The sequence below is a fragment of the Furipterus horrens genome, unplaced genomic scaffold (genome assembly GCF_987537825.1).
Source record: "Furipterus horrens unplaced genomic scaffold, mFurHor1.1.pri manual_scaffold_9, whole genome shotgun sequence".
NCBI lineage: Eukaryota > Metazoa > Chordata > Mammalia > Chiroptera > Furipteridae > Furipterus > Furipterus horrens.
In genome coordinates, this window is record NW_028327179.1 from 72,427,590 (window position 1) to 72,443,921 (window position 16,332).

The window sequence follows — 16,332 nt, forward strand, 5'->3', positions numbered from 1 at the left end:
GCTCAAAGGAGTTATTGTGTTCAAACCTAAGACTTTTTCTTCAGCCTCTTCCTTCCCCCTTCCCCCTGTCTTCTTACTCTAGCCCCTTACCCACCCTGCCCATTTCACTGCACACTTCTCTGTGCATGCAGTCAGAGCTGTACACCTCCAGGATTGTCCTTGCAGAGGTAAAGCCCAGGTAGAATGCTGACAAGTGCTAGAATTGAGTTCTTCCCTGACAGGCCTTCCTCCATTTCATCCCATATGGCATAATCTTTGACAACACATTTTGTTTTTCTAAGCTATTGTACTTGCAGTCATTAAAGTTTAATATAGTATCAAGGCACGTGTGTACTTCAGTGTTAACTATTCTGACCAAAAATGTGCTTTCAGTACTTTTTGACAAGTAAATGATTCTTAGTATAAAATCTTACCTTTTGGGGGGTATCTGATAAAAAAAAGAAAGGTAAGTTGTTCTGTGAGCACCTTATTTCTAAAGCTTCATTTAAATGTTATTTTTATTTAAACCAACAATCTAACACAGGTGGGTCTGTGAACAGCTAGTGAAATACCAACCTGTAGGACACATTTTATGAATGTCTCTAAATTGAACACAAATATCTGTTGTAGGAATAAACTACTAAGAGCTATAGATAGAAACTGCAGGAAAATTATTTCACTAATTCAATATTTTATTTGATTTCAAAGCATCTTAACTTTGAGTTGTATAAGTAAGAGTAATTCCATTAATAATTTTAGAAGAAACAGTTCTAGAAAATATCAATTGTGCTGCTAGAATTTAATTGAAAAGGGAGTTAACTCTTGAATTAATTTATTGTAGCACTTATGCAATTTTTTTATACCCACTTAGGTACAAAACTTTTTATAAGAAATAGAATATTTTTATTGCATTATATAATTTTATATTTTACAGTAATAATGCAAACTCATAAGCATAAATATACATGATGCAACCAAACAGTAATATAACTATTAAAAGGTTTAAAACATAAAACTAGAATTTAACAGGCAAAATACTTAATATGGCTTTTAATGGAAATAACTGCTTAGAAATGATTAGTTATTGCCTCATTCTAGTCATTCCTTATCAAGTGAACATAAAATTATGATCTCCATAAGAATGGTACACTTTATCCAAGTCAACGTTGTACACACTTTATAACATGTAGTATGCAATATGATACTTGGACTTTCTTAAATATATACATATCTACAGATGTACAGTACACAGACAGTTTTGTTTTAATACCCCTGAACATGTTGAATAAAACTATTACAATAATTCTATTCTAAAACTACTTGAGAACTTGGCATAACTTCTTGATACTAAATTCAATCCTACAGAATTGAAAAAAAAGCAACATAATGTTGGTTATAAATACATTCTTTACAAAAAAATTGAATAGTGGTCCCGCACTCATACTTATATTACAGTGAAAATATTTTATTCATTTAAAGGTATTTGCATCTTATTGTCCTTGGTTTATGTTTGAAATATATGGAAGTTAAGAGAGAATATTGAAGGCAGGCCTGTTTCTTAGGTTTTTCTACTTGTTCATTTTGTGTAAGTTCCAAATCTCTTCTTTTGAGTTGTTGTTTATTTCTATTTGCCTTGTATTACTGCTGCTGCTGCTTCTTTTGGTGTTCGGGGAACACTGTGTAACTTTACTTCTAGGAACAGGAAGAAAAGATTTAACTCTTAAAACACCCAACTCAGTCTTTGATTTACTGTTGCTGCATTCTATAGTTTGATGGCTGCTGAGAGGACTGACCTCCTGTAAGAGAAACAAAAGACATTTGTCACATTTGACGGTGTTACCAACTTTTAGTATCAGTCCTAACACTTCCTCCTCTATTTGGGCGCTCATGTGGGAGTTTCTTCTGAAACAAAGTTCTTATGAAAAAAGTCAAAAGGCAATAGAGAGAAGAAGCTGAACGATGAATTTCCTATAGACTTAGTGGTTTTCATTAGGCCCTTTGTGGTGTCACAAAAGTGCGAGATACAGGGTCAGTGAATCCAGTGCCAAGGAGTCTGGGATCTCTTCACTAAGAGGAGCTTCAATGAAATCATCAAATTGGACCAATTATTTGTAGGCAGCCATACAAATCACCTGTATTGTCTACCTTTTTTGACTGAGGCACCTAACTTTTCTGCTTTTTACTTTCAGATCAACTAAAAATTGGACTATTATTCCATAAGACACAACAAATATTTTTTGAGCATTAACTGTAAGATGAGCACTGTACTAGGTGCCTGGCATAGAGCAGGGAACACAAAAGAGAAACGTCCTTGCTCTAATAGAGCCCCATTGTGATGGAGGCTTCTGTGCAGCAATTCTATGATTAGGTGGCTGTGAATTTTCCAGGCTTGCTCTAATTTTTCCAGTGTTTGTTTCAGAACTCTTACCATGTCTCTCATTTTTTCCGCAGGGAAACTGAGAGCTGGATAGGTAAGATTATCTGCCCAGAGTCACAGAGTGATGAAGTTGGCACAAGGCCTCAGCTCCTAACTTTCATTCAACGTGTCTGTCCTATATTGTGTTAAATTCCACCAACCAGCAACTGTGAAGTGAGTTGGTAAGTAAGCTGCTCCAAATGCCTCTGAAGCAGCTGATATTATTTTCCTTCTCTTTAAATTTAAAAGTAATAACCCAACCAAACAGCAGTGTAATCTTTAAAAGATTTAAAATGTAAAACTAGAACTTAAAAGGGAAAAATACTTTATGGAAAATAACAATTTGGCCTCAGTTGACAGTTGGATTCTCCTGGATGTCTTCTTAAATCTGTAAAATGTGACTTAGTCATGGGCCTAGTAAGGCCAATCCGAGTAAGGCTGGTCTAAAACACCAGCAAATTCAGCACACAAAGTATTCAGAAGACATGACATGTTATACTAAGGAAAACAGCTAACTGGTATACAGAATTAATGAAGAAGAATGGTGGATGTAACTATAAATAAGTTTGCCACAATATTTGACACTCCCGAAATCCACAGAGGCAGTGCTTGGCGCAGTGCCTTGGCACAGGCATAGAGAATGCGACACACAGTGTGTTCTTTGCTTGTCTCCCTCTTCATCTGCATCATGAAGGCAAGGGGGGGAGTGCATCTTTATGTTATGATCTGAGGCAGGAAATGCTCATGTGAAAAGAAATAGCAAGAAGCACCTGTAACAGCTAAAAATGTGGTTGGGGTGTTAAAGCTCGGTATGAACTTATGAGGCTGAATCAGTGCTTGGAGGTGTGAGGACAAAACAGGAGAGAGTAGGGAATCACTTGCTGAGTGAGGCTAACAATTCAAGGCAGAGTATAAGAACAGAGTAAGTGACTTACACAGTGATGTTCCTGACACTCTGGCAGCCAAGAACAGGGTTTGAAGTGTTTTCTCCAAAGCTTAGGTGTACCAGAGCCTAAGAAAGTTAAGGGTGTTTAATCCTTCCTGAGCTAAAACCCAAGAGTTCTCTGTGTTAAACATATATGGTTACTATATCAATGTTGTTGTGCATACTAAGTAAGCTCAAAGAAAACCTAGTTTGTACAGAAAGGCACTGCTTGTAGTAGTCTTTAAGAAATATTGTTAAATCACAGCTATTCATTCATTCATTCATTCAATACTGAGCATCTCCTGGAACCTAAGAGGATGCTATATTCTCTGCTCTCTAGATGTAAAAGTAGGAGGCAGGAAGTAAGGGAAAATACTGTAGGGAAGATGGCATTGGATACGGTGCTTCAAGGATTTATAGGATTGTGACAGGTGAAGAGGTGGGGAAGGGTTGCATGGGAAGAAAAAAGGGTGAAAACAGACATGGGGAAGTGCAGGGTGTGGGAACAGTAAATTACACCAAAAATAAGTTATATGAAGGTATATAAACCCCTCTAAAGATACATTTAGGAGGAAAGGAATGGGGTGGAAAATGAAGATGACAGATCAGAGCTATGTTTTGGAGCCATGAATCTAAGTCACAGCTTCACATAAGAACTACCATGGAGCTTTTAAAAACAATGTCCAGGTTGCACCTCAGACAAAGTACATCAGAATCATTAGGGAACATGAAACAGATGCTGGGGAATAAAAAATATATATACTCAAGTGAATTTCCTTATGTAACTAAAGACAAAAACTTTGCTTTAGGGGGGTTAATTTGCATTTTCATGAGAAGAAAACATGTTAGTATCTGCTCTTTCTGTTGACAATTTAAATATGCGTGTACATTTTTTTTTTATTTAGAAGGGTGGCTAACATGCCACTCAATTAATAAACCCCATTACAGTCTCTTACTGTCGAAGCAACAAGGAATTATAATGTGGCAAATGAAGAGTAGGAGGGTAATTAACTGATCCTTGTCTTTCAGTGTATAATGGTGGCTGCCAAGCCCCTCTTGGGTCACATAGGAGAAATGACTTCAAGTAAGCCAGAGAACTCTTACTTCTAAAGGGAATTACTTCCTGATAACAGAAGAAACTGGGCATTCGAGCAAGAAATGCCCACTGTGGAGAGAAAGGGAATGAACCTGCCAAGTTGTCAGAAGGTTGCCAAGTGAGGGCTACTTTGCCCTCTGCTGGCAGCTTTTGGGAATAACGTCTTCCAGCCATTGGGGAAGTCCCTCCAAATGTGGTCCCATCAAATCACATTTAAACAACCACATGGTTCTTTTTATTAAGAGCCCTGAGCCTCTTAAAAGGATCCATTTTTTAAAACATCCCTTTTAAAACAAAGCTGTCCTGAGCTGCCTAGAACTGACCCCACTTTCAATACTATTTTTATGGATAGTACCTTATTGTAGCAACTGAATATGTTCACGTGGCAGAGAAGTAGGGATACAAAACTGTGTCTCCATTCGACATTTAAAGGCAACCAGTCACTACCTTCCAGCATATTTATATAGAAAGTGACATGGCCTTGCAGAGAAATAGTGGCTCATGGTTCCTCTTCCTAGACTTTCATGGCTCCTTCTATTGACTAATCCTGAAGAATGATCCTGAAGGCCCAAGAAATGTGCTCTGAGCCAAAGCCCAGGGACAGCCCCAGAACGAAATATTTTCCAGCCAGAATTCTCAGTAGTGACCCTAGGTCACCTCCTTTCAATTTCCATTATGTGCTCTCCAAATTATGCTGTTCCCAATTGAAGGAGAAGAAAGCAGACATATGATGAAGTGAGCCAAAAAGATCATGTTCATCTTCACAGATCATCATCTTATATATTTTTATGTGGGACTCAGACTTGCCAATACCTCCTGTCCTCCATATATTTCCCCAACACACACAACTCACATAATTTGACATGTACTCATCAGAACTGAAACCTAATGAAGCAGTGAGAGAACAGGGGCCCAGGAGCTCAGGACTCGCAGGTCATCAGATAAGGATGAATAATTTTAATAGTCTCACCACGTTCACTCTATAATCCTGCTCTCTGCACTGCCCTGCACAGGTCTCTGTAAGCCACCATGGGAGTGGATGAGAACAGGATGTGAACCCCATTGACATGGCTTGGTGAGCAAAGTGCTTAATACTGAATGCTTCTATGAAATCTGCATCCTCACAAAATAACTACTGGGTAAGAAGTACTTTCATTGTTTCTCTTCACCCAGGAGCACCATGCTGGCCCATCTTTTGGCATTTATTAAACAATGTTGAAGTTATTTCAAAAAGTTAATGATGAAGTATTTTGGAATCCTGGCTCTTTTGTTTAACATTCTGACTTGTTTTTAAAGGAAAACCTCTCACTGAGACACAATGCATGATTGGGCAAGTTAAGAAACTAAACCAAAAGTGAGATTTTCTTAACATATAAAAGATCTTTATGTTATCACTCAGCCATTTGCTCTAATTAACTTCAAAATTCCAAAATGCAGGAAACCTTAAAAGTTTTCAAATGAAAAACAATACACGTTAAAAAGTAACCACCAAGTAGGAAAGTGAACAAAAGAAAATGTAAAGTATGGAAATTCAATTTTAGTGAATATTAGAAGGACAAGGATTTTCCTTCACACTGTATATTTTTCTCCCTACCTGACCTCTCCAGAATTTGGCATTCTGAAGAAGTAAGTAATGAGATAAGTTTCTTTGCATAAAACTAATAAGACCAGTTGTTAATAGAGGTTTTGTTGACCAAGACTTTGACTGGAATGTCATGCCTGAAGGAGACATGCTTGGGCTCTGGTTGTTACCAAGAAGCCCTGATGAACTGGGAATGACTTTCAAAGGTAATAAAAGCCCACGAGATAAAAGGCCTGGTACCGTGGTTGGTTGTGCGGTCCACAGCAATCTTTCCAGGGAAGAAATGAAGGTTGTTTTCCTGAAAGATGGCTAGAAGGGACCTTAAGGCACAATGGAAAACCTGAAGGACTTGGAAAAGAAAGGTGTTTACAGGCAAGGCTGAGTGGCAAATATGTGGCTCAGCTTCTGTGCCCTGAAGGACAGAGTAAAAGTCACCCTAAAGGTTCCTTGTGTAAGTTTCAACAAAGCAGACTTAAAGATTATAAGTGATCGTTTGCTGCTCTTGTTGTGTTTATGCAAATGAACAGGATAAATTAAAAATGGACCTAATGCTGTCCCTTTAATGACAAGGAGGGTAATCTTGAGAAAATCGTGATTCAAGGAAAATCACAATGCTCAGTGGTAGACTACAAAGTAGTGCAGCTAACTGTATTTAAAGTTTATTTTCATTTAAAGTTTATTTTCATTTAAAGTTTGTTTTCAAACTAGGTCTGTGACATCATCAAAGATGCTTAATTTACAGGCAAGAAGAATGTCAAGTGCCTTGCAACCGGATGTTTTTCCATTAAGGCAATCTTATAGATTTAGAGATTGGTTTGTGGGTTATGTTGCGTAAATTAACATGTGTTCTGTTTTCATAGGGCATAAGCCTAGGATCTCAATGCCTGAGTGATTGTCTGTATGTATAGGCCTCACTTAATCCTGTTTGTATCACTGCCTCCTGAGACTCAACGGTTTGGCTGAACTAAGTGGCTGGGTTGGTGAAGTTGGGGTGGTCTGTGGGCTTCACTTTAAAACTGATTTATCTTTTCCATCCTAATGGGTTCGACAGAAAGGGCTCAGAGGTCTGAGAGGGGGGAAACCTAAAATATTTCTCTCAGCCCAAACTAAGTATAGTGGGCAAAAGGGCTTTGGACAGGTGTGACGTGCCTTGCACACCTTCCTCCAAAGAAGCCCTTTTTTTCCCTAATGTGGGATATTGAAAATTTAATCCCTGCCTTTTGTCATCTAGTGATTATGGATTGAATGATGCCTTTTAACCCTGTCGTTAAATCTGTTGCCCCCAGAATACAACAAGGATGCCAGCCTATTAAACCAAGCATGCCGTTGTCCGGGGACAGCCAACTGACCTGGAGTCTGCACGATCCTTCCCCTTGTGGGAAGGCCACCCTCCCCTCCACACTCCAACTCTTATTAGGGATTTCTAGACTCAAGGATAGGTAGGATGATGATCATGTCTAGCTTGAAGCAACTGGAAGAGCACGAGACCCTTGCCCATTGTCCTTTATAAGATTATAAAGGGTCTTAAGTCAGAGAGGGGGGAATTGTTACACAGCGGGGGTCTCCTCAAAAATTAATTAATTTTTAAAAAGGGGGAAAGTGAGAAGAGGGAAGTGGAAAAGGAAACTGCAAAGTTTCAGGTGTGAGGTGAAAAACAGAGAGCGTGAAGGGTCATCATGAAATGTGAAGCAGTACCTTATTGACTGTAACAGGCTCTGCTATGTTTATGACAGAAATTTTTAACTCTTAAAAAACACTAATTTTTAAAATGTATATGCATATATCAGAGATCAATGGAAAATTAAAATAAAAGAATAATTTTTAAAAAGGAACCAACAAAAGATACAAGCTACATTGTTTCCAGTTTTGACATACACAAATGAAGATTTCAAAAGACACCTAAAGTTTTGGAATAAAATTTTAGACATCAAACAGAAGGTTTAATAAAGTAATCCTTTTCTGATTATTCTTTCAAGCTATTATAAAATAATAAACTTTCTAACTTTGCTAAACTAATGAACACATTTACCTTTATTTTATTTCCTACTTCATAGTTGCGGTTTAAAAATAGTTTTTTCATTTATATTGAAAGGAGATTTGTGAAGTCATTCCAAAGTAATTCCTGTTCACCTGATTTTGGGGACAAATGAACACTTACCTTCTGAGACTCTGGCATTCTTAGATTGCTAACAGTTGCTGAAAAGATAGGGTTGTTTCCTGGACTATCAAACCTCTTTAAATCATCCCTGGAATCTGCAATCTGGAAAATACAGTTAATCAAGTCATGTTTTCAGTTACACTGTGACACACTCAAGGCACAATTTAAAGTCACTGTGGAAAACTGGCAGTAGAAATGTTATCTCTCTCTTCTTCCCCAACTTGCAATAGCTCTACAGAACATTCCTTCAAGTCCTGTACTGTTCACATGGCAGACTTGAAGCCTTTCTGTGAACCAACAGCAATAGCATGAGAAATAGTCTCTGAGGAAAGACAGTCTACTTTAAAAAGTCACAAGAATATGACCAGATGAGCAACACCCTCGCAAAAAAAAAAAAAAAAAAAAAAAAAAAAACACTTAGCAAAAAGAGAAAGAATATAAAAACTGCAAAATTTTAATCATTACCTTATATTTCTAGTAGATAAGTATTTCAGTTCATTTCCAGCAAGGTTAAATAAGATAGTCAATTCCATTTTGTCCTAGATATTATGACTTGTCAAATGTAATAGTTGAGTCTTTCAGGGGGAGCTGCCCAAGTTATGCTCCCTTTCAAATAAAAGGTATTTATCAAAGAAGTTTGGTCCAATTTGCTGCAAATATCAGCATACTGAAACAGGATGAACTTGATGCCACTAATGCTTTCTTTGAGATTTTGGGTCACTGATTTCTATACCTGGATCTCAGTTTTCACAGTATAAAGACTATTATACAGACCAATTACTTTTCTTATTGGTAAAGAAAGTTGTTGCTATTGCTCTGTCTTTGCTCTTACTGATAGATGCACTTGCTGTCAAAGTTAGGAAGACAAAAAGCAAAAAGCTTGAGAGAACCAACTGAGGCTTACATAAATGCTGCCCAAAGATGTTGGTGTGATTTGGGCTAATTATAACATATGTAATTTTAACTTCAGACTTCTCAGAGAAGTTTAGAAAAGCAAATAATGCTTAGAGATCTCTTATTGTATACATAAAATTTTGGAAGAAAGGGCTTTTATAAGCAAGGTAAGGGTCATTCTGATCTGGATCATTAACATGCTATTCCATAAATAACTTCTTTCAAGGAATGAACATTATGATGTGGCTCCAAGAAGTCTCTCTACTGTTGGGTGGTGCCATTTAATGTCTTCCCATGTGTACTGCTTACCTTGCTTATATCTGATTCAGATTTGCTGGAGCATATGCTCTGAAATTCCTTGACAAGGTCTGCTTCATCATCTGAATCCAGACAGAGTCTTTGATTCAAGTTCAACGTCAATGATAGATCATTCTCTAAAGTCCTAACACAAAGTTCAGAAAAGAGTTTTTAAAGTGAGAGCCACAATCCAATTCCCAATACCTTGTTCTAACTTTTGATGTGCAGTAGAAAATTTGTTTTAAAAATCCTTTAAATGTCATTTAATGTAACAACCCACTTTCATAGGATTTTGATAACTTTCATTCAAAATTCTCCTCAATAGGATAAAATTTTATTCACAAAGAAGTCCACTTGGACTTACAACATTCCAGTCTCCTTACTCTTCCCTTTCCTTCTCCACTTCCAAGGCTAAATAAAGCTAAGACACTATACTCTGTGGCATAGTGGACAGTGTCATAATAGAACAAATATGAATTTCAAACTCAGCTCTACCACTTACTAGCAATATGGCCATAAGTCAGGTTTACTTTTTTTCATTTCTTTCATTTTTTTTGCCTCCTTAACACTTAAATTTCTGGGTTCCCTTCTGTAATGGACTCCTTATACTTGAATTATAGTTACTGGGAAAATTATATACATAACAGATCTAGCAGTGGACCTGGCAGGAAGAAGCATATGATGCAGTTCTCTTTATCTCCGTTATCTCTCTTCAACCTCCTCGCTTTTGTAATTCAGTGAAACCAGGGTCCTAAGTGTTATCTGCCAAGTGAGAGACCACACAATTTATTGGGCTACAATGGGGAGCTATTTGCAAACTGCCCAACATTTCTACTCTATGATTAACCAAATAATTCTTTACCTCAAAATTTGTAAGCTGAAATAATCAACAATAAGAGCAACATAGGAAAATAAATATTATCACTTCAAACACTTAACACCTAAAAGCAAGCATCATATTATGTTTCTGTAAATCTGGCATTAAAAAAATCAGTCATCTAAAGCCTGTTTAAAATGCAAAACACAAGATTTTACATCTTTATGTCAAATGCATTAATAATAATCAAGTTTGATAAAAATAAAGCTAATAATATTCTAACCTTTTCAACCAATTGTTTTTTAAAAAATTATATTAACAGTATAATAGCTGGACAACTAATAATGAAAGTGTGTATTGTTTGCCCTGAGTTAAACTGAAAGGGGAACTTACTTCTGTTTTGACAGAAAAGCATTCCTGTTACAATTCAGCTGTGATATAGTCATATTTTTGATACCTGCAAGGAAAAAATGTAATCAATTAAATAGAATGAATCATTGTCCCTGTGCGTCTTGAACTCTGTATTTAAAAGAAACAAGACTATGGGCTCTGCAGCACTTTCATATTGTTTTTGGATTGAATCCATCTCTTGAGGGGTTTTTCTCAGATGTAGCTTCCTGCACAGCCACTGGGGAAGGTCCCTCATGTATGTTCACAACTTAATTAAGCCCAACTAACATCACCTGAGGCTCATTTCAGACGCCTGAATTTTGCTTTTATCAATGGCCCCTCTTCTCACTAGTCAAGTCACTATGTCTCTACCTTTGTCTTCCAGCGCTGATCCTGCAGATCAACTGCAGTTTCTGATGTGTGGATCCCCACAATGTATCACAGTGTGTATGACATTAGTTGTGTACTTATAGAAATTTAACTTCTAACTGCTGTGCATGATACAGAAAATATGAACAGTACACAAAAAGACACAAAATAGAAAATATCAGATTGCATTACTTGCAGTAAATATATTGACTATATCAGTTATATATACACACAAACCTATGTCATGATGTGAAACATATTTCACACTGTGGGTTATGGTAAAAAAAATTGAGAAAATAATGTTATAAACCATTTAAGACTCCAAAAAAGTATGTTTTAAAAATACGCTAAATTTTATAAGCACACTTAAACATTTAGTTGCTTCTGAGTGAATTCTAAAATTGTATGAATATTATTAGTACAAATTATCTTTAAAGAATAATTTTAAATATTTTTAAAGATTTTATTTATTTACTTTCAGAGGGAGGGTCAGGGTGGGAGAGAGAGGAACATTGATATGCAAGAGAAACATCAGTAAGTTGCCTCTTGCATGCTCCCAACTGGGGATTTGGCCCACAAACCAGGCGTGTGCCCTGACTAGGAATTAACCGGTGACCTTTTTGGTTTGCAGGAGGCCAGCACTCAATCCACTGAGTCACACAAGCCAGGGCAAGAATAATTTTGAAAAGTAAATTGATTTTAATATATCCTCATTAAAAGAAGATAATCAGACATAATGTCTGTACTAGTTTCTTTACCAATACTTTTATCATTATTGTCAGAAAGCATTGACTAGTGGCCTTTTTAAATTACCAAATGTGCCCAGACTTGGGCGCTGCAGTCCAGAATCCTATGACCTGACATCATGCTTTTCTGTTTTAGGTCAGGAAATAAAGAGGCTGTGCTTCTACTAACTTCATGACCTTCCCTGGTGATCTGCATGAAATGCAAAGTGGTTCCTATTCTGATATTCTTTTAACAATAGTATAAAAAAACCCAAATCAGACCAATGTTGTTATAATCCTATATTGAATGCAATTATTTGAAAAACTTACTTATTATAAAAAATACAATAACCAGAGAGATATGTCGATTCTTGGTTCATCTAATCATGGTATATGGTTAAATTCATGGCCCATGAATTCTGCTTGGTAAAATTAGTTTTTAGATTTTATAAGTCTTTAAGTTTAAATCCATGTAAAATATGGTTACATACAATTTTATTAATCTTTTAAATAAGGTTTCATGTCTCAAAGAATATCAATGATATATCAAATAGTTTTAACTATAAATTATTAAAATGTAAATAAATTTAAAATCATTTATAATTCAGTTTGCTGAGTTAGACATTTTTCTATTATATTACTTTAAATTTATACTCATTTTATTGATTTTGTTTGTCAACAAGTATATATTGACAATGATTATTGTTTAGGTAATTATTTAGCTCAAGAAAGAAGTTGGTCCTAAACCCTACAGAAATTGTAATAAACTTGGAAATGATGGTAAAGAACCTGGATGGGTATTCACTTCTCTGGGTGCTTATGGATTATTACACGTGCCACAGGATTACAGTCACATGCACTGAAGAAAACAGCATTAAACTGGCAATAAATAGAAACATGGACAGCAGAACCCTATGTCTCCAGGAGAGGGGACTTTGAGCAGGAAGCCAAGGGTTTCTGAACCTCAGTTTTGTTATATGTAAATGAAGATAATAATCCTTATATTAAAACTCATTTGCATATCATAATGGGATAAATAAGTAAAAGGTATAAATCCTTGCCACATAAAGTCATCTGGGGAGTCTCTTAAGTTACACTGGGGGACTAGAATCTAATGACTATCTCCTGACTCAAATATTCTTTGGGGAGTAATGGCAAGATCTTGAGGTCAGAATATATCATATTATAAATACACATAACAAAAAAGTATAAGTAAAACTCTCATTCAGTGACTCTCCACTTAATCATTCAAAAAAATAAAAATGAAAAGCAGTCACAGGTTTTCAAGATGGGAGTAGAGTAGGTGGATCTTACTCTCACATCCTCCCAGAAACAATTGGAAATAGACTAAATTGGGGAACAAGCACCCCATATTACCAACTAAAGACTATCTGAAGAGGAGACTTAAAACCAAGGGAAGGAAGAAGAAGCCATATCAAAACAACTTCAAACAGGTTCGGCTGGCACAGACAGCATCTCTCAGTGGATTACCTCAGAATTCCTTGTAAGAGGCCCAGAACCAACACACCAAATGGCCAGCTTCAGACAATCCTGGAGCAGGATCCAACAAGTTTCACAAACAGCATACCCAAAGGAAGATTACAACAGGCACTAAACTCTGCTGAGACAAACTCCACTTATTTTTTTAAATATATTTTTTCCTTGCCTTTTTTCTTTTCCATTTCTTTTTTGCTCTTTTTCCTTTTCTTTTTCTTTCATTATCTTTCCTTTTCTTATTCTATTCCTTTTTAGTTTTTTTCTTTTTTTTTATTTTGGTTTTTCAATTACAGTTAACCCATTTTTTCCCCTTTGCTCCCCCCCCACCCATCCCACCCCTTCTCCCACAATCATATCCCTCCCCGTTGTCCATGTCCATGAGTCATTTATACACATTCCTTGGCTAAACCCTTTCCTGACTTATCCCCCTTCTCTCCCTCCCCCCTACCCCCTATTAACTGTTATTCTGCTCCTTGTTCTATTTAGTTCATTTGTTTATGTTGTTCTTATTTTTTTTCTTATTTTTCATATTCTTTTCATTTTTCTCTTATTGTTTTACTTTTCTTTTTTTTTCTTATACCTCTTTACATTTTTATTTACTTTTTCTTTTTTCTTTTTTCTCCCTCTTTCCTTCCTTCCTTCCTCCCTTCCTTCCTTCCTTCCTTCCTGCCTTCCTTTTGATTCAGTCAGCACCTATACAGCTACTTGCACACCATGATGCGTGTTGAGCCTCACTCACTCAGCCAGACTGAGGGTTGATCCCACCCATGAACAGGCCTACAGTAATCAAGACCAAATTATCACAGGAAGCCCACATAACCCACACAAGAAAGATTCCTAGAGCCCCCAGCTCGGGATATGAAAGAGATTATATCACTTGATCTCACAGGACACTACTACATAAGGTCACTCCATGAAGACAGGGAGTCATTGCAGTTCTAATACATAGAAACACACACACACACACACACACACACACACACACACACACACACAAAGACAGCCAAAATGGGGAAACAAACAAACAACCAAATGAAAGAACAGGATGAATCTCCAAAAAAAAATAAAAGCTACATGAAATGGAAGCAAGCAATTTATCAGTTATAGAGTTCAAAGTAATAGTTATATAGTTGCTGAACAGCATGAAAGAGGACATAGAAACCATGAAAAAGAACCAGTCAGAAATGAGGATTAACATATCTAACATCAAAAGTACACTGGCAGGAATAAAAAGCAGGTTGGATGAAGCAGAAGACTGAATCAGCAATTTGGAGACAAGGTAGGAAAAAACACCCCATCAGAGCCACAAAAAGAAAAAATAATTTAAAAGAATAAGGGTACTTCCATATCTTGGCAATTGTAAGTAACCCTGAAATGAATGGAGTGGGATCACTGGGTCAAAAGACAGTTCCATTTTTAATTTTTTGAGGTATCTCCATACTGTTTTGCATAGAGGCTGCACCAGTTTGCATTCCCACCAACAGTGAAAAAGGGTTCCCCTTTCTCTGCTTCCTCACCAGCACTTGTTGTTTGTTGATTTATTAGTGATAGCCATTCTGACAGGTATGAAATGGTATCTCATCATGGTTTTAATTTGCACTTCTTTGATGATCAGTGACATTGAGCATCTTTTCATATGTTTATTGGCCAATGTATGTCCTCTTTGGAAAAGTGTCTATTCTGGTGCTTTGCCCATTTTTGAACTGGTTTGTTTTTTGGTGTTGATTTTTGTAACTTCTTTACAAATTTTGATATTAACCCTTTATCAGATGTTTCGGCAAATATCTTCTCCCATTCTCTGTGTTGTCTTTGTATTTTATTGATGATTTTCTTTGCTGTGCAAAAACGTTTTAGTTTGATGACGTCCCATTTGTTTATTTTTTCTTTTGAGTCCCTTGCCTGGGGAGATATATCAAAAAAAAAATTTGGTACAAACAATGTCCAAGAGTTTGCTACCTATGTTATCTTCTAGAGCTTTTATGGTTTTGGATCTAACATTTAAGTCTTTGTGTCTATCAGTAGATAAGAGCAGATAAAACAACTATGGGGCATTTATACCATGAAATACTACTCAGCCATAAAAAAAATTTACCATTTGTGACAGCATGGACAGACCTGGAGAACATTATGCTATGAGAAATAAACCAGTCAAAGAAAGACAAATATCATATGATCTTACTCATATGTGAATCTAAGGAACTAATAGAACTAAGAAGTAAAATGGGACACACTCATAGATGGAGAGCAGTATGACAGCTAGTGGTGGGGGGTGAGGGTATAGAAGGATTGAGCAAAAAAATAAAAAGACTAATGGGACATGGACAACAGTGTGGTGATTGCTAGGGGGAGGGAGTGTAAGGGGACTAAATGGTAATGTAAAAAATACAATAAATATTAAATTTATAACATAATAAGGATAGTTTTAGGGAACTTCGGGACAAAATGAAATTAAACAACATTCACATTATAGAGTACCAAAAAAGGAAGAGAGAGAGCAAGGGATCAAGAACCTATTTGAAGAAATAGTAACTGAAAACGTCCCTAACCTGGTGAAGAAAAAAAGACACAAGTCCAGGAAGCACAGAGTCCCAAACAAGATGAACCGACAGAGGCCCATATCAAATGGCAAATTAAAAGACAAAGAGAGAATCTTAAAAGCAGCAAGAGAAAAGAAGTCAATTACTTAAAAAGGGGATATCGTAAGACTTTCAGCTGATTTCTCAACATAAACATATAAGGCCAGAGGAATTGGCATGAAATTATTCAAAGTGATGAAAAGCAAGAGTTACAACTAAGACTACTTTACTAAGCAAGGCAGGTGTTTAAAATTAAAGGAGAAATAGCTTCCCAGTCAAGAAACAGCTAAAGGAGTCTGTTACCATCAAGCCAACATTACAAAAATGTTAAAGGCTCTGCTTGAAGAAGAAAGAAGGGGGGGGGCGGCAAGGAGCAGGAGGAGGAAGAGGAGGAGGAAAGCAAACAAAAAGACACAAAGGTAAAATAATAAAATGGCAATAAATATGATCCTATCAATAATCACTTTAAATGTAAATGACTTAAATGCTCCAATCAAAAGACATATAGGGTAGCTGAATAAATAAGAAAACAAGACCTATATATATGCTATCTATAGGGATCCACCTCAGAACAAAGGATACATACAGACTAAAAGTGAAAGGATGGAGCA

At 36.4% G+C, this 16,332-nt stretch overlaps 1 protein-coding gene across 1 annotated transcript in view; it reads right to left on the reverse strand.

The window, feature by feature from the left end:
- Positions 1-758: 758 nt before the first annotated feature.
- Positions 759-16,332, reverse strand: part of CTTNBP2 (cortactin binding protein 2) — a 206,203-nt gene continuing 190,629 nt past the window's right edge. Inside the window, 5 exon segments of the mRNA XM_090287406.1 lie at positions 759-1,565; positions 1,568-1,775; positions 8,157-8,258; positions 9,360-9,492; positions 10,558-10,621. Coding sequence (XP_090143532.1) covers positions 1,453-1,565; positions 1,568-1,775; positions 8,157-8,258; positions 9,360-9,492; positions 10,558-10,621 — 620 coding nt within the window. The 3' untranslated portion in view covers positions 759-1,452.